At 49.0% G+C, this 18582-nt stretch overlaps 1 protein-coding gene across 7 annotated transcripts in view; it reads right to left on the bottom strand.

The window, feature by feature from the left end:
- Positions 1-761: 761 nt before the first annotated feature.
- The window catches only part of ITSN1 (intersectin 1), a 243923-nt gene continuing 226102 nt past the window's right edge, over positions 762-18582 (bottom strand). For 4 of the 7 annotated variants that reach the window (XM_009202312.4, XM_009202320.4, XM_009202314.4 and 1 more), the window contains 7 exons: positions 15732-15899; positions 8467-8679; positions 7282-7403; positions 5826-5908; positions 5425-5508; positions 4485-4658; positions 762-2808 (listed from right to left, as the gene is read on the bottom strand). In XM_009202312.4, the coding sequence (XP_009200576.1) occupies positions 2660-2808; positions 4485-4658; positions 5425-5508; positions 5826-5908; positions 7282-7403; positions 8467-8679; positions 15732-15899 (993 nt within the window). In that variant the 3' untranslated portion in view covers positions 762-2659. 7 annotated transcript variants of the gene reach the window in all.

Below are 18582 nucleotides of genomic sequence, written 5' to 3'. Positions count from 1 at the left end.
CCCTTCTTGGACTAAAGGAGATCAGAGTGTGCAGGAGGAGCTAGCAGTGTGGCTCAGAGCAGAGGAACGCTTGCAGGGGTGTGTAAAAGGCTGAGATCAGGATGCCAGGATGCAGTGGCCTACAGAACTCCTATATGTAGAAAAGGAAGAGCTCGGAGACAGACCCCTTGTTGGCAAGGAGCATATAATTTCTTTGAAATATAGCCCAGATGGTCAATAGAGGTGAAGGAACAGAGAGGCCCAAGGGTTTGAGACTCCATGCATCAGCCCTGTTCCTCAATCCCCTTGACACAACTCATGAATCACAGCTGGATCCGAGGGCCAGCCCGACTCCTCCATAAGGACGATCGGTTACGTTACAAATTACACCAGGAAATACAAGGACACTAATCCAGAACTTGCTACACAGCAGGAGCATCTCAAGGATGTTCAACAGAGTCACTTGAGGAAAAACAGTCACATATTGCTTTCTCATGCTACATTAATTCCAATAATAGGACACTATGAGTGGGTGACCTGGGACCTCAAACGATTGTTTGTCATTGTGCATACCATACGCTACCTACATGAACAATGATGTCCAACATTAACACGCAAATAAAGTCAATGAAGGAAAGACAGGACAGAAAACAAAAAGAGATTGGAATGGTGACCCACACTACGCCATTTACACATGGAATACTTTTTTTCTACCATGGTAACGTGTCTTTCATAAACACACTGAACAAACGGTATTGGTTATAGAAATAGGAAAGCATAAGTTGCATGTCTATTTATAGATTTAATTTAAAAGTTTCTTAACAACATCAAAAAATATAAACTTAAAGTTTTTTAACCATGTTTTCTGCTGGGAAATGGTAAACAAATGCATGCCTGAAGTTAAACTTGGTCTCTAACACGTTCAGTTGAAAGTTTCTAACTACAGGGTATATTTGCTTGTTTCAAAAAATACTTATGTCTGTTGTTCTTGATACAAAATTCTACACTATCTTCAATAAATAAATAATAAAGTATTTCTTAAAAGTATGAAATGTAAACTTTGTTGTCCTTTCCAACACACACTTTTAAAAAAAATTGCTTGAAGTATGACCGGGCTCTCATGGGAAATTATAACACTACACATTCAGTTCCCAGCAAAGGGGGTACTCCGCCACAAAGCTGATGCTATTATTTAGAAAGCGCTTTTATAACCCTAATTAAAGTCTAAGGACCTACAATCAAAGAGAACACCATCTAATACAGGAAAGCTAGACTCCGGTACCAACAGAACATGCAAAGGACATTTCATGACCACAACAAACTGGGATTATGAGAATATTAACATGCGAACAAAATACGGCCCCCACTTTTCATTAGCAAATCAAGTTACTATCTAACTAACCAGACTATCTCCTGGCATTTAAGGGAAAAAAAAAAAAAAAATTAAAGAACTCAAACCAAACAGCTTGACACATGGTCATACAGTCCTGACTCTTGGAACAAGCACATTACCGTGAGGTTGGGGTGGGTGCGGTGGAGGGTGGGAAAGTGTCTTAGGTCTTTGGCCCAGGATGTGCGGGGCTTGCATGCTCCTAGGGTCTTTCACCCACCACATAATGGACTGTCTTCATTTTCTTTCCCAGCCTCCAGCTTGACATTTTTCCTTTTCACGCCTTGGGGATCTAGGACGTGGCTTTTTGGGGAATGTACCAAAGACAGTTGTTGAAATTTCCTACAACAATCAGGATTCAGCACATCCAAGCACAGAACAGGGCACCAGCAACTAACTACTGCTGCCGTGAAATATCACAAGGCCTCTGAGCCAAAAGAGATTTTTTCCACCATGGCTGCCAATCGAGACCCAGTGACCCAACATTGTCAGGTTGCCTTTCCAGTGACCTGCAGTGATCTGATCCAGCAGACGGGTGACTTTCTAGATAATGGCTTTCTGTGACCATATTCCAAGCATGCCGGAAATCAGAACTGAATCCACGCAACAATACGCCGGTGTGTTTTCATTGACATATATTAATACAAGGCCTAGAGGGGGAAGGAACGGCTATAACGGTGCACATGCTGGAACCTTCCATAGACCAGCTCTTCAAAGAGCTAAGCCAGGGCCTGATCAGACCGTCTCACCAAGTGATCAGCTCCAGGCAGCATTTCCCTGCGGGGGAGATGGGATTCTGAAGCAACGACAGGACCATCATCATCGTTTCTGAACGCACACCAACGACTGGGCATTGTAAGCCAAGGAGTCTACTTGGGGCCTGGTGGATGTAAGAAATAGGAGGGTTACATGAGTTCTCCAAAAATATAGACATTGCATTTATAAATCTATTTTATAGTAACCAGACCCATTCTTCAAGCCCGGGAAGGCGCTAGACTCCCAACTGCACCCTGTTGAGGGTTATGGGATTTCAGCGACCCTAGAAGCCATAATGAGACCTGTAGTGAGGACAAAGGAAAACAGAGCTTTGTTTCATGAAAAAGGAAATTGTTTCGGGGCAGGGAGGATTGTCGAGAATGATTCCTAGAAGCTCTGAGGGGCCTGTCTTTGCCATCCCATATCCCTGTGACTGAACACCAAATGGTGGTTTCTTAGAAAAGGAACACAATTTCCAGACAGCATGTGCGGCCGTGGGCTGGGACCCTGCTGAGCACACCCTGAGCCCGCTGCCTACGGCTCATCAAACAACTGCAGGTCCAAGCGGACCACGATCTCTCCCGTGGGGACTTCGTGCAGCAGAAGACACTTCGTAACTGGACCCTTGGAGCCCTGGTCCTTTTTGATGTCCGCCACACGGATCTCCGTCCGACCCAAAAAATCTGAAAAGAGAACAAACAGACCCTGCTAAGAGGGCCCATTCCCTGTCTTCGAGGCACATGTCTGGCATATTGGGGACCCCCCGATGAACTGTTACATTCCGATGTAAACCAACACTACGATTTCCAACTCACTCCCCGGCAGAGTTGCCAATGTGTCATGGTATTTCATTATTTTAAAAAAACAAACCCAACCCCAATCTTTATCTCTCAGAATTAGAAGGTGGCCGGGCACAGTGGCTCGCATCTGTAATCCCAGCACTTTGGGAGGCCAAGGCAGGAGGATCACTTGAGTCCAGGAGTTTGACACCAGCCTGGGCAACAGAGTGAGACCCTGTCTCTACAAAAACATTTTAAAAATGAGCCTAGCATGGTGGTTCATGCCTGTCATCCCAGCTACTTAGGAGGCTGAGGCAGGAGGATTGCTTGAGCCTGGCAGGTAGAGGCTGCAGTGAGCTGTGATTGCACCACTGTGCTCCAGCCTGAGTGACAGAGTGAGACCCTGTCTCAAGAAAAAAAAAAATGTAAAAAAATAAAAAGAAAAAAGAATTAGAAGTTGACAGTGCACATAGTGGTTAAGAGCCCAGACTTGGGAGGCAAACTGTTCCAGTCGCACTCAGACATTTAACCAGCTACCACAACGAGTACCTAACTCACAATGAGATAATTCATATAAAAAGTACTAAAAGATGAAGGCCCTATGGAGCCATTTAAACCTTGTATAGATAATGAGAGTATTCGACCCTCACTCCTTTGGTTATAATTAAGTTGAGCATATAATCTTTTAACTTATTCTGTGATTTTTTTTTTTTTTTTTTTTGGAGATGGGGTCTTGCCCTGTCACCCAGGCTGGAGTGTAGTGGCACCATCACGGCTCACTGAAGCCTCAACCTCCCAGTCTCAAGCAGTCCTCCTGCCTCAGCCTCCCAAGTAGCTGGAACTACAGGCGCGTGCCACTATGCCTGGCTAAGTTTTGTATTTTTTTGTAGAGACTAGGTCCCATTATGTTGGCCAGGCTGGTCTCGGACTCCTGGGCTTAAGCGATCCTCCTGCCTCAGCCTCCTAAAGTGTTGGGATTCCAGGCCTGCATCACCATGGCCACCGGTGATTTTTACTGGGTTGAGGGAGAGACAGGTGGTTTCTTGGAATCATTGGGCCGAGACTATTCTTTTCCAGACCCAAGCAGGAACAGAAGGCTGGCGGAAGAAATGATTCATCCAACGTGACTGCATCCCTTTGCCTACTTAATAACTGCCACAAAAATGCCACCCAAAGGGACCTGGCCGATTCTGCGGCTCCTGTGCTGGGCTAACATCCTTGTTCCATTGGCCAGTTTCATCCATTGCCAGCATGGCTTTTTGCCAAGGACTGAAGAACTGTGCTGAGGCTCTTAAATATACCCCTCTCCACAGTCACCTGCTTTGGAAAGCAGAAGATGGTCGTGTTTGCCCAGGGCAGCTGGCACAATTCTAGACCAAGCATGCTCTGTCCACTTGCAGTGAGACACCTCCGGAAGACTCCTCCAGGGGAGACAGAGCCTCGTCTTGTGCCAGCCAGCCTCATCTCTCGGGAGGGAAACCCAAGGAATCCTGGCACCAAGTCTCCAGGTAAGAAAACATTAACCCACGCAAACGAGTGCCAGGGAAGGAGGCGTAACCACGGGGCCGCGTTCCACTCACCATCTGGTGAGAACTGGTCCCTCTCGAACACAGTGATGCAGAGGACTTCCTGCTCCAGGTCTCGGATGAAGAACTGGCAGTTGGAATTCCACTTGGGGTTCAGAGTGTCCTGGATCGTCTTGGTGATGTGGCACTGGGAACCCATGGTCACCTCGCAGTAGGGGTTGCTCTTTCCTGAAGGGAACAAAAGCCTTCGTCAGGTGGAACTCACCCCTCATTTTGATCCCCACTCTTTTTTTTTTTTTTTCTGATGGAGTCTTGCTCTGTTGCCCAGGCTGGAGGGCAGTGGTACGATCTCAGCTCACTGCAACCTCCACCTCCTGGGCTCAAGTGATTCTCCTGCCTCAGCCTCCTGAATAGCTGGTATTACAAGTGCCTGCCACCATTCCTGGCTAATTTTTTATATTTTTAGTAGAAACGGGGTTTCACCATGTTGGCCAGGCTAGTCTCAAACTCCTGACCTCAGGTGATCCGCCTGCTTTGGCCTCCCAAAGCACTGGGATTACAGGTGTGTGATCCAGGCCACTGTGCCTGGCCGCTCCCCTCTCTTAATAATTATTACGCTTAATAAGTGGCATTCAATGGAGAATCCAGGTGCAAACTCCCAGAAGTCAGCTTCATCCTTAAACTAAGAACACATAATTAATTGAGTGGGCTTTGAAACTCGGCCCGTCCTGTCTCCTCACTTTGGTCTGATTTTGTGTCATATCCACTGTGAATGCAGCCGCTCAGATCCCTCGGAAAAGCAGAATGGTAGAAAGGATGAAAAAAAACCCCACAAAACCTCCAGGTTTTAAATCAGTGCTAGTTAAACCAACTCTGGAAGGAGATTGGGGAGTATGGAAATAGCACATTTGATTTACATTCAGGTGGGGGTGCGGGGAACCCGGACCCAGCTTCCAACCCTAAGGCAGGAGGCGGGGGCGCCTCAGAGCCTTACCATGTGACCGACAGGGTTTCAACTCAATGCCTTCAACCACGTTCACCATCAACCTTCCAATGCCTGTTGCCCTTTGGGAACGGACTGTGACGGCAGGAAAAACACAAAATGCTTCATTTGAACGTGCCACACCGTTCCCATCTCTGTGAGCCTCACAATGCATTTCATGTACCTCTCCCGACTCAAAAGTAATTCTCCCCTCCCCTCCTTGAACTCTTGCTTCCTTGCTCCTGGAATTTGTCCTCCCTCCCCATCTGCATCCCACCCCAAGCTCACTTCCATCCCATCTCATGCCCCTCCTCTAGGTCCAGAGGACTCTTCTATTCTGAGGATTTTCAGCCCAGCCAAATGGCCCTCCCTCCTGCCCAGCGTGCAGGACACCCCGCGGGGCCATGCATTACCCAGGTACGCTTTCTCGCGCTTCTTTTTCTCAGTCTCTATATAGAGTTCAGAAGCAGCTTTGATTTTCTGCACCCAGGCAGTCCTTGGACGGAAAAAGACAGAAAGTTGCCAAACAGAAACTCAGGAAAAAGGCTTCAGGTCTGTTCAAACACTGTTGCCAGGACTCCGTTTTCTTTGTTCACTTGATTTTAACAACAAAGGCTTGGGAAAGAGAATCTGATTTTATGCCACATGATGCTAATACTTATTCCTGCCATCAATAAGAAAGGCATGAGGGCCATTTCCATGGATGTCCTCAAGACCTGCGTTCATGTCCCCGGGGAAGAAAATCTGTGATAGATGCTGTCTTGGAGGCAACATGGGGACACAACTCCTCTTCCTTCCTTACCGAAGAGCAGCACATATTTTCCTAATCCAACAAAGCCAGAAGGATCTTGCTTACGAAGTCACGCAAAGAAAGAACAAAAACCACTTCCCAGATTGGGAACCACTTCACAAGAAAGAGCAAAATGCCCTGGGGGAAGGCATTTGTGGCTGCGGTTTTCGCCTTCATTGTTTCTGAGAACCATATGCACGAAAGCTTTAGCCAATTTTCTTGCTTGGTGCAAACGCTCTTTGGAATGATGCTGGCCTTGTGTCAAGTTCACCCTTCAGAAAATGATCTATTTCACTTGGCTCCAGGGCAGTGTCTTGAAGACAGATTGAAGCAAAAAACCCATGGCCCTAGGCTCCAGAATGCCCATTTAAGTGAGCCAAGGTGAGGAGGGGTTTGGGTTTGGGTGGTCCTATTAACCCCCAAATTGCTTTCCTATTGGTTTCTGCCACCTGGGAAGCCAGGGGAAACTTGAGATGCTCCGTTTACCTCAAAGAATGCTAAACATTTCTGAAAAAAACAAAACAAAACAAAAAAACTGCCAGGTGCAGTGGCTCATGCCTGTAATCCCAGCATTCTGGCATTCTGGGAGGCCAAGGCGAGTGGATCCCTTGAGCCCAGGAGTTTAAGACCAGCCTGGGCAACATGGTGACACCCCATCTCTACAAAAAAAATAATAAAAGACGAGCCAGGCTTGGTAGCACATGCCTGTAGTCCTAGCTACCTGGGAGGCTAGGGTGGGAGGATTACTTGAGCCCAAGAGGTCAAGGCTGCAGTGAGCTGTGACCGCACCACTGCACTCCAGCCTGAGTGACAGAGTGAGACTCTGCCTTAAAAAACAAACAAACAAAAAAACTCAAGCAAAATTAGTTTCAATCCATGTTATTTTGGAAAGTGCATGCCATGTGTCAGATTTTTGAGAGGCTATAGAAAAAAGTAATAGCCCCATCCCCAACCCCAGCCAGGGGTGATGGCATTGCCACTTGGGAAACATTGGCACCTGCTGATTAATCACACGTCCCTTTTGTGCGCTAGAGCCGTGGAGCCCCTGGGGCCCATGCTGGGGAGGTGGCAGGTCTTACCGTTCATTTATGCTTTCTGCTCGGAGGGTGTAGACGCGGTCAATGTGGGAGATGTGGAAGATGGGCTCGTCTCCAGAAGGGTCAGTGGGTAATTTTACTAGAACCTCATTTAGGAAAATAGGCTGCAAAGTAACGCGAAGGCATTACAAAGCGAGGCTGGGGGTCTGCGTGCTCTGGTAAACCGTGAGTGTGTGAGCACGCTTATGAGACTGCAAGTCAGCCGTGTGTGCACGCCCATGCGTGTGTTTCAGTAACCTCGACTGAGCATGTGTGTGTGTTTCTGGGTGTGTTCCAGTAAACCAGACCAAGGGCGTGTGTGTTTTCCGGTAAAGAATCCCAGAATAATAATTTTGTGTTAGTACCAACTTTCATAGATTACAAATTATAGATATGGGTCTCCCCCACCCCCGATTTTGCAGGTATGTTTTAACTCCTTCAGAATGAGATCTGGCTGGTGTCGCTTTTCCTGGTGTATCCTAAACAGCAGTCTTCATCCACTTTACATCAAGCAATTCCCTCCAAAGATTTTCACATGAAGTTTCTAGTAACTATATAAATACATAGCTCTTTTTTCCCCCAAAATAAAGCTAACTGCTGCCTCAGAGAAAATCTTCTGTAAAAACGCCCCCATGGAGACAAATTTAGAAAAACAATGTCCCGTGACACGAAGACACACAAACACAGCCATGCACGTATGAACAGACCATATAAACAGCTGAGGGAAATTCTCCACTCATCAACTGTTTAGAGAGGCTGCGCTAGAAAGGGGAGGCCTCGGATGTTTCCAGCTACCTGGAGAAGTCTGGCCGGGGACTTAGGACTGTTTGGAGGCGACGGTGGGCCCTGGGTGCTGTTTTGCGCCTCTTCTCCCAGGCTTTTTCACACCTGCCTCATCCGTACCCTGGACTTCGCTCCTACAGGCTAAGGCATGCCTTTGTCACATCCCAGGGACCACAGGAGCCATTTGGCAGCCAATATATGTTCCACCGATGGCACCGAGTGTCACTGAAACTGCGGTGGGATACGGATCATCGTCCACTCCGGACACCCTAAATCGCAGTTCAACTCCCAGCCGTCTACTCCACGCCACGGCCCCAGACCCCGCTAAAACTCTAGCTCCTTTTTGGAAACTTCTTCCTCCCCAAACACGTCAACCCTGACAATGCAATCGGGAATCCAACTTACAGTTTTGTACATTTTATACTGTAGGTTTGATTTGGGGCTGAAGACTTTGTCGGTGCCAGAAGATCCCAAGGGCTTCGTGATCTGAGTCAGCAGGAGGAAGTCGTTGAAAAGGAAACCATACAGTTCCTTGTTGCTCTTGGCCTTGTAGAGCTTCCCGCTGTGCAGAAATTTGCGCGGCCCCAAGCAGTTGGTCACTGAATTGAACACAAGTTGCTGAGAAAGGAAAACAAAACCCAAAGTGTAACATTTTTTGTTTCTCCGCATCTGAAAGCATGGGCTCCATCAGAATCAGAGGCCAGGCCCCAGCGGACTCGGATCTCAGGCAAAAGTCAAGGATGGCTTTGAAGACTTTGGAGCCAAGAGATCAAAGTCAGACAAAGGCACAGTTCAGGGAATTCCAAGTATCAAGAAGAGTCTCAATGGTAATTTCTTTCTTTTTTTTTTTTTTTTTTTGAGACGGAGTCTCGCTCTGTCGCCCAGGCTGGAGTGCAGTGGCCGGATCTCGGCTCACTGCAAGCTCCACCTCCCAGGTTTACGCCATTCTCCTGCCTCAGCCTCCCGAGTAGCTGGGACTACAGGCGCCCGCCACCTTGCCCGGCTAGTTTTTTTGTATTTTTTTTTAGTAGAGACGGGGTTTCACCGTGTTAGCCAGGATGGTCTCGATCTCCTGACCTCGTGATCTGCCCGTCTCGGCCTCCCAAAGTGCTGGGATTAGAGGCTTGAGCCACCGCGCCCGGCCTCTCAATGGTAATTTCTAAGGCTTTTCCTCTAGGGGGATGCTAGTGTCTTATGGTGCAATTGGTGTGTTTTTTTCTTTTTTTTTTTTTTTTTGAGACAGGGTCTCACTATGTTGCCCAGGCTGGAGTGCAGTGGTGTGATCATAGTTCAGGCAGCCTTGACCTCCCAGGCTCAAGCAATTCTCCCATCTCAGCCCCCCAACCCATGCCTGGCTAATTTTTGAAAAAAACTTTTGTAGAGATGAGGGGTCTCACTACTTTGCCCAGGCTGGTCTTGAACTCCTGGCGTCAAGTGGTCCTTCCACCTCAGGCTCCCAAAATACTGGGATTACAGGTGTGAGCCACTGGGCCTGGCTGCTTCTCTTTTTAATTTACTGGGAAAACGGGGCAGCAGAAAGAAAAGTGCCCACCTGGCTCCCACCTTGGAGATTCTCTGCTCTGTGCAGGGTCTGTGCATGAAACAGCTCCAGGGAGAAGACCCCACACAGGTTCAGACAGTCCTTTGTGCTTCTGGAAAGCAGCAGCCCCCGTCTCTCTCCAATTCCACGGACAAATGCTGCCTTTCAAGGCACAACTGCAGTCTGGGCCCCTGGCATGTGTGTGACTATACAAATCAGTGGTGTTAATTTTTTTTTTTTTTTTTTGAGATGGAGTCTCGCTCTGCTGCCCAGGCTGGAGTGCAGTGGCGCGATCTCCACTCACTGCAAGCTCCGCCTCCCAGGTTCACGTCATTCTCCTGCCTCAGCCTCCTGAGTAGCTGGGACTACAGGTGCCCCCCACCACGCCCGGCTAATTTTTTGTATTTTTAGTAGAGACAGGGTTTCACCATGTTAGCCAGGATGATCTCGATCTCCTGACCTTGTGATCTGCCCACCTTGACCTCCCAAAGTGCTGGGATTACAGGCGTGAGCCACTGCACCTGGCTGTAAATCAGTGGTGTTGAGCGACCTCTCAATGCCAAACAGAATGGACACTGTACTGTGCACGTGAAACCTCACCCGACTCACCTGCTTAGCAAACAGGAAGGGAACAGCTCCCTCCCTCCACTTACTGACCCGTAGAGACACTGTGGGTGCTGAAATGCGGCTCTAACACCTCTTGGGGGTCTATCACCTCACTCCAGTAGGTTCTGAAGGGGCAGAGGGTACTGAGGTGGAGATGACCCCACAGAGGCCCCCTTTTTGACAGCAGGAGGAGAGGCCAAGGATAGCAAGGCCGTGGCTGCGTGCCAGGAGTAAGATGACCCAGTCAGAGGCCAGCCCCTCACGCTCCCCATCTGCCCACACAACTGGCCTGGGGGACGCTCCAGGGCTGTCTCCTGAGCTACGAGCCCTATGGACTTCTCTGAATAGGGTATATGTGAGGGAGTGACAGGTTCGTAACACGTGTCCCCAAGAGAAGCTGGTGGCCACCTGTCCATCTGCAATACGGGAGAAACAGTGGCGCCTCTGTGAGTGGAGAGCTAAAGGCAGCTGGAAACGGGCCACTGCACTCTGCTCTCAGCCACCACGAGGAAAAATGACCTCTGACCTCCCGCGGAGGCTCTGAGAGCCCAAGAAAGACCCAAGGTGTGGCCACAACAGGAGCCTTCAAAGAACATTCTTCACCTCTGCACTCCGGGCAGGGGCCTGGAGACCAACCAGCCCTTCCTGCTTGCCAAGACAGCGTTCAAGCCACTTGGGCACAAAGAATCCAGAGAAGGCAAGTGTCATTGGATCCAGTGACATAAAGGTGCTCTCGTTCATTCATACTCAAAGCCTCTACCTGGCCAGGATAACACTGAATATGCATGAACTGGGAGGAGTATTTGCACTTCTCTATCTTCAGACAGGAATGCCAAAGACAGCATCTGTTTGAAATTTAATCACTGCTGTGTGTCCAGACCTGGGCCACGCATGGTCCACACCATGATCCTAGGTCAGGAGACAGAAGTCAACACATCCCCTTCCCATCACCATGAATGTCATCAAGACAACAACGACGCTGTGCATGATAGCCAGGAAGACTGACCAGGACAGCCATCTGATGGCAAACGGGGGATTTAAGCCCAAAAAATCAAAGGACAAGAACTAGGCTGGATGCAGTGGCTCAGGCCTGTAATCCCAACACTTTGCGCCAAGGCGGCGATCACTCTAAGAGGTCAGGAGTTGGAGACCATTTCGGCCAACACTAAAAACCCCGCCTCTACTAAAATACAAAAGTAGCCGGGTGTAGTTCTGGGCCCCTATAGTTTCAGCTACTCGGGAGGCTGAGGCAGGAGAATCTCTTGAACCCAGGAGGTGGAGCTTGCAGTGAGCCGAGATCGCACCACTGCACTCCAGCCTGCAGGAGATGACCTCGCCTCAAAAAAAAAAAAAAAAAAAAAAAAGGATGACAACTAATTTTACTTTTTAACATCTTCAGATCCTGGCCTCACTGTGTCCCTCTGATGGCAGCTGTCAGAATCAGGGAAGGGCCCTTTCTAAGGTGCACATGGCTGTGTCGGCATTTCTGCCTGGCAGTGCAGGGGCAGCTTGGGTCCCTCGTCTTCAGGATCAAGTTAACGTTCCTTTCACTGGCCTTCCTCGGCTGGGCCTCAGCCTGCCCTGCAGCCCCATGGCCCATCATTCCTCTACAATCCTCACCAATGCCCTGCTCAGAATCTCAGAATGGTCCTCCATTCCTAATGCCCTACCCCGATCTTTTTTTTTTTTTTTTTTTGAGACAGGGTCTTGATCTGTTGCCCAGGTTGGAGTGTAGTGGTGCAATCACGGCTCACTGCAGCCTCAAACTCCTGGGCTCAAGCAATCCTCCTGCCTCAGCCTCCCAAGCAGCTGAGACTACAGGTGCATACCACCACACCTGGTTAATTTTCTAAACATTTTTTGTAGAGACAAGGTCTCACTATGTTGCCCAGGCTGGTCTTGAACTTCTGGCCTCAAGGGATCCTCCCGCCTTGGCCTCTCAAAGTGCTGGGATTACAGGCCTGAGCTATGGTGCTTGGCCTGCCTCCAATGCTTCATCCTGCCACACCCAGTCAAGTATCACCTCCAAGGCCCCTGAGAGTCCCCCGTACAACTGTCCCTTGCTCCCGTCACGTGTCCCCACAGCACTTGGCACCTAGCTCTGCCTCCTTACCCCTCACATCTTGTTGTAAATGATGGTTTAACCCCCAGCTTCCTACTGGACCGTAAGCTCCTTGAGAGTGGGGGCCACATCTTACTTGTTTTTATGTCCCAGGGTTTAGTACTGAGCCGTGGCACATGGGCGGATACTCACTAAGTGCTTATTGAATGAATGGATGATGAGCGAATAAATGACCCACCCACCGATTGCAGAGCAACACAAAATCCCAAAATGGGAGCCCACAGCTGTCCCCTCGGCTGCCACGGGGCTTCTTCCACAACTTTGCTCATCCCACACCAACACTGAAGGTGGACAGGAGGTGGGGCCGTGGAGGAACCAGTCATGGTGACTCCCTCAGGCGGTGACTGCCTTTGTAGCTTATGAGAGGGAAGAAACCACAGGGGGAGTGGATGAGGGAGACGCATTCTCGCTGGGCATTTTGGGAAACCCTAGTGAATGGTATATGTGTGTGCATACATGCATGTATGTATGTGTGTACATGCACAAGTGCGGGTGTATACAGAAACAGAGAGAAAAAAAATGGGCAAAAAAAAAAAAAAAAAGAATGAGACCAAAGGAAAGGTTAAGTGGAAAGAAGAAAATTAAAGACCAAATGAAAGGCTTCTGGCCAGGCATGGTGGCTCACGCCTGTAATCCCAGCACTTTGGGAGGTTGAGGCGGGCAGATCACTTGAGCTCAGGAGTTTGAGACCAGCCTGGGCAACATGGTGAGTCCTTGTCTGTACAAAAAAATAGAAACATTAGCTGGGCATGGTGGCCAATGCCTGTAGTCCCAGCTACTTGGAAAGCTGAGGTGGGAGAATCACTTGAGCCCAGGAGGTTGAGGCTGCAGTGAGCTGAGTTTGTGCCACTACACTCCAGCCTGGGCAACAGAGTGAGACCCTGTCTAAACACACACGCACACACACACACACACACAGAGGCAGGGGGGTGGGGGGCTTCTGTTTCTGGAAGTATAGTGGACTAGATACTCGGAATGACTCACCCAACAAAAACTTTAAAAAAACAGAAAAATGCAAAAATCCACTTTTTAACTCCAAGAAAACTGGCACAGAAAAAAAAAATAGAAACAAAGTAAGAAATTTGCAGAGGCTGAAAACAGAATGAAAATAGGAACCTGGAAGATCACTGAGAGCCAGTGCCACTATAGCTTTGAGGGTCTCTCTTGAATCTGCTAACGTTGACCTTGCATTTTACTTACTACGTAGGGTGCAGAAACAGGTGCATCCAGAGCCAACGTGAGGGGTCTAATAGGAGATCTTCACAAAAAGATGAACCCAGAGGAGGAGTGACAGGTAAACTCAAGCTCAGAGGGGATGAGCAATAAAACATTTCTGTTTTTCACCTTGGTGTAGTGAAGGAAAACATGCCCTGAGAATGTGTGGTTTATCAAGTAGCTCTCACGCAAGTTTACATCCAAAATTCACACAAGGGGTGTGATGCTCAACCCCCTCTAAACGTAGTTTTGGATAATCACGATAACAGTCCTCCCAGAAGGAATACAACTTCAGACAATAAAGACGCCTGCAGGTAGGCCAGGTGCAGTGGCTCACGCCTGTAATCCCAGCACTTTGGGAGGCTGAGGCGGGTGGATCTTCTGAGGCCAGGAGTTCGAGACCAGCCTGGCCAACATGGCGAAACCCCATCTCTCCTAAAAATATAAAACTTAGCCAGGTATGGTGGTGAGCACCTGTAATCCCAGCTACTTTTGAGGCTGAGGCAGGAGAATTGCTTGAACGCAGGAGGCAGAGGTTGCAGGGAGCTGAGATCATGTCACCGCACTCCACCCTGGGTGACAGAGTGAGACTCCATCTCAAAAAAAACAAAAAACAAAAAAGATGCCCACAGGTAAAGTTCCAAGGAACATTTAGTTCACAGTCAAAAATCATAATACGAGAAACAAGGTAAGTTTAGCAAGAGCTGGCAGAAACAACAGATAAAACAATAACACCCATAACTTCAGGTTATGGGTTCTATATCTATATCTATATCTATATCTATATCTATATCTATATTTGTTTGTTGTTTTGAGACAAGGTCTGCTCTGTTGCCCAGGCTGGAGTATAGTAGCATGATCATAGCTCACTGCAGCCTTGAACTCCTGGACTCAAGCAATCCTCCCACTTCAAGTGTGAGCCACCACACCCAGCTAATTTATTTTTTATTTTTTTGTATAGACAGGGTCTCACTCTGCTTCCCAGGCTGATCTTGAATGCACACTAGCCTCCTGCCTCCACTTCCCAAAGCACTGGGATTACAGGCGTGAGTCACTGCACCTGGCCAGGAATATCTATGTTTAAAATGTGTTAAGAAATAAATAAGAAGGATTAACATTTGAGCAAAAAACGAGATACAAGAAAGAAACCAGCATAGCTGGGTGTGGTGGCATGTGCCTGTGGTCCCAGCTACTTGGTATGCTAAAGTGGGAGGATCACTTGAGCTCAGGAGATCCAGGTTGCATTGAGCTGTGATTGTGCCACTGCATTCCAGCAGCCTGGGTGACAGAGTTTGCTTGAACCTTGTCGAAAGAAGAGAAGAGAAGAGAAGAAGAAAGAAAGAGAGAAGGAAGGAAGGAAGGAAGGAAGGAAGGAAGGAAGGAAGGAAGGAAGGAAGGAAGGAAGGAAGGAAGGAAGGGAGGGAGGGAGGGAGGGAGGGGAAGAAGAAAGGAAAGGAAAGGAAGGAAGGAAGGAAGGAAGGGAGAGAGAGGAAGAAGAAAGGAAAAGAAAGGAAGGAAGGAAGGAAGGAAGGAAGGAAGGAAGGAAGGAAGGAAGGAAGAACGAACGAACGAAAGAAAGAAAGAAAGAAAGAAAGAAAGAAAGAAAAGAAAGAAAGAAAGAGAAAGAAAGAAAGAAAGAAGGAAAGAAAGAAAGAAATCAGCAGACAGGAGAAAAGAAATATAACTTCTGGCAATAGGAAATGATATAATTTAAATTAAAAACTCAGTGGATGGCCAGGGAGCAGGGGCTCATGCCTGTAATCCCAGCACTTCGGCAGGCCAAGATGGGCAGATCACCTGAGGCCAGGAGTTCAAGATCAGCCTGGTCAACATGGTGAAACACCATCTCTACTAAAAATACAAAAATTAGCTGGGTGTAGTGGCATGTGCCTGTAATCCCAGCTACTCGAGAGGCTGAGGCAAGAGAATCGCTGGAACCTGGGAGGCAGAGTTTGCAGCGAGCTGAGATGGTGCCACTGCACTCCAGCCTGGGCGACAGAGCGAGACTGCATCTCAAATAAATAAATACTCAGTGGGTGGATGAAACAGCAGATGAGAAGCAGCTGGATGGAAATGAGGATGCTCTCGGCAGGGGAGGAGAATGGTTCATGCTTTTCTTTGTCCTCCTCCAGGCTGGCAGCCGAGGCTCTGCCAGGGGAGACTGGGGCCCAGCCCAAGGGTGGCTACCTCAGACAGGCCTTCACACTGCACATGGGCCTGGATCCACTCCAGCCGGTCGGAGTTCTCCTTCTCCCGCACCCCTTCGTTCACCTGGGAACAGAGCTCCTCTGCCTTCTCCAGAGCGTGCTTCAAGTGGCTGTGGTCCGGGTGGTTTTCAGGGGTGTTTTCCAGGATCTACACAGGAGAATAAAAACAACCACCTCCTTTTAGGCAATGTGGGTGGGCCTGTGATCCAGGGTCCTGCAGGACCAGGCCCAGCGGGGCAGGGCACCATCCTTTCATGAACAGCGCCCACTTAAGCCACCGCAGCTCTGAGCACCCACATGGCAATCACATAGCAGATGACAGCCACTCCTTGTTGGCTCCAGTGGGTGGCCTTGCGGGGGCCTCGCTTCTTCATGGGCCCAGTGGGGGCTAAGCCCCGACCAGGAAGCAGTGAACGGGCCCATCCTTGAGGTCTCAGTCGAGCCCCACACCCTGAATGTCCAGAGCAAGCTGTATGATCTGTCCTGCAAAATGCTAACATCACAGGGTGGACCCTGAGCCATACATGCAGACTCACAGGATCACAGCATGTACATATAACCATGGGGCCCTTCGAGTTTCTCTTTGAAAATATTCTCCCTTGGCCGGGTGCAGTGGCTCACGCCTGTAATCCCAGCACTTTGGGAGGCCGAGGTGGGCAGATCACGAGGTCAAGAGATCGAGACCATCCTGACCAATATGGTGAAACCCCGTCTCTACTAAAAATACAAAAATTAGCTGGGCATGGTGGTGCACGCCTGTCCCAGCTACTTGGGAGGCTGAGGCAGAAGAATCGCTTGAACCCAGGAGGCAGAGGTTGCAGTGAGCCAAGATCGCGACCACCGCACCCAGCCCAGGACAAAGGTCTGACCAAAAGAAAGAAAGAAAGAAAGAGAGAGAGAGAGAAGGAAGGGACGAAGGAAGGAAGGAAGGAAGGAAGGGAGGGGAGGGAAGGAAAGGAAGGAAGGAAGGAAGGAAGGAGGGAAGGAAGGAAGGAAGGAAGGAGGGAAGGAAGGAAGGAGGAAGGAAGGAGGAGGGAGGAAGGAAGGAAGGAAGGAAGGAAGAAGGGGAAGGAGGGGAAGGAGGGAAGGAAGGAAGGAAGGAAGGAAGGAAGGAAGGAAGGAAGGGTTCTCGCAGAGGAATAAACTAGTCCCTGAGACCAGGAGCAGAGCCCAGCCATCCCAGCCCCAGTTCCGTGTTGTTTTCCCACCTGTCCACTCGGGGAACTTACAATGCAATTCTGGCATTTGATGTACAGAGTGTTCCATTAACCCACTGATCTAAGAGCCAAAGGTGCCCTTGGAGGGCAGGGCTGGGACAGCGCGGTCTATGCTTAGCTTGCAGCCTGGGGCATAAGAGGAGCGGTGGCTGCAGCAAGGGTGAGGGCACCTGCACAGAGAATGGCTCCTTCCTGGGTCCACGCACCTCTGGAGCCACATGCAGATGGGTGCATCAGAGAAGTGTGTGCTTTTCTAAGCAGACCATTAGAGGTGGTGGCTAAGAGTGCCAGCTCTGGAGCTGGACCTCCTGAATTTAAATCCCTGCCCCACCACAGACCAGCCATGATTTGGGTTGGTCATATACATGTTCTTTTTTTTTTTTTTTTTTTGAGACACAGTTTTGCTCTTGTTGCCCAGGCTGGAGTGTGGTGGCACAATCTCGGTTCACTGCAACCTCTGCGTCCTGGGTTCAAGCAATTCTTCTGCCTCAGTCTCCCAAGTAGCTGGGACTACAGCCACCACGCCTGGCTAATTTTTGTATTTTTAGTAGAGATGGCGTTTCACCATGTTGGCCAGGCTGGTCTTGAACTCCTGACCTCAGGTGATCCACCTGCCTTGGCCTCCCAAAGTGCTGGGATTACAGGCGTGAGCCACTGCACCTGTAAATGTTCTTTTTGTCTCGCTCTGTCACCCATGCTGGAGTACAGTGGCACCATCTCGGCTCACTGCGACCTCTGCCTCCCAGGTTCAAGCAATCCTTCTGCCATAGTTTCCTGAGTAGCTGGGATGACAGGTGTGCACCACCACACCCAGTTAATTTTTGTATTTTTAGTAGAGACAGGGGTCTTGCCATGTTGGCCAGTCTGATCTCGAACTCCTGGCCTCAAGTGATCTGCCCGCCTTAGCCTCCCAAAGTGCTGGGATTACACGCGTGAGCCACCATGCCTGGCCCACGTAAATGTTCTGAGTCTCAGGTTCCTCGCATGAGAAATGGGGAGGTTAATAGCCTCCTTTGTATGGTGTGTGGAGAACTAAATGATACACGTGGACCTCTTGACAAAGTACCTGGCCCTTAGAAAGTGCTCAATAAACGAGGGTGATTACCATCAGATCTTCAAAGGACATCGAGGCCCCTAAAAACAGTTATCACCCTGGGCTGGAGAATGAAGAAAGACCCTAAGCCATATTTAAAGTGCACCAGGAGAATGCTGAGGGCATATTTGCCCAGGCCTTGTCCACATACAAATGACGTAAATAGCCCTGATTCTGAATAATATCTCATCCCAAAGGCATACCGTGGTTTAAAGTCCTAAGTAGATGCTCAAATGGAGAAAACACACTGTTTTCTATGTCCTGTGTGTCCACAAATCAATTCCAAGCAACAACCACAACCTCTGGGCCAATCCTGACTGTACATTAGAATCCTTTTGGAAAATCTGAGGCCTCATCCGTGACTAAATCGAAATCCCTGAGGGTGAAACTCAGGCTTCGGGGTTTTCTAGAGGTTTCCAGATGTTCTAAAATGCAGCCAAGTCTGAGAACCACTACTACAGGCTAGGAACCCACCCAGCTGGCTTGAGTAAATTCATTTGTTTTGTTTAGTTTCAAAATTC

Source organism: Papio anubis, chromosome 4 (genome assembly GCF_008728515.1).
Source record: "Papio anubis isolate 15944 chromosome 4, Panubis1.0, whole genome shotgun sequence".
Taxonomy (NCBI): Eukaryota; Metazoa; Chordata; class Mammalia; order Primates; family Cercopithecidae; genus Papio; species Papio anubis.
This window is presented reverse-complemented; position numbering and strand designations above follow the sequence as displayed.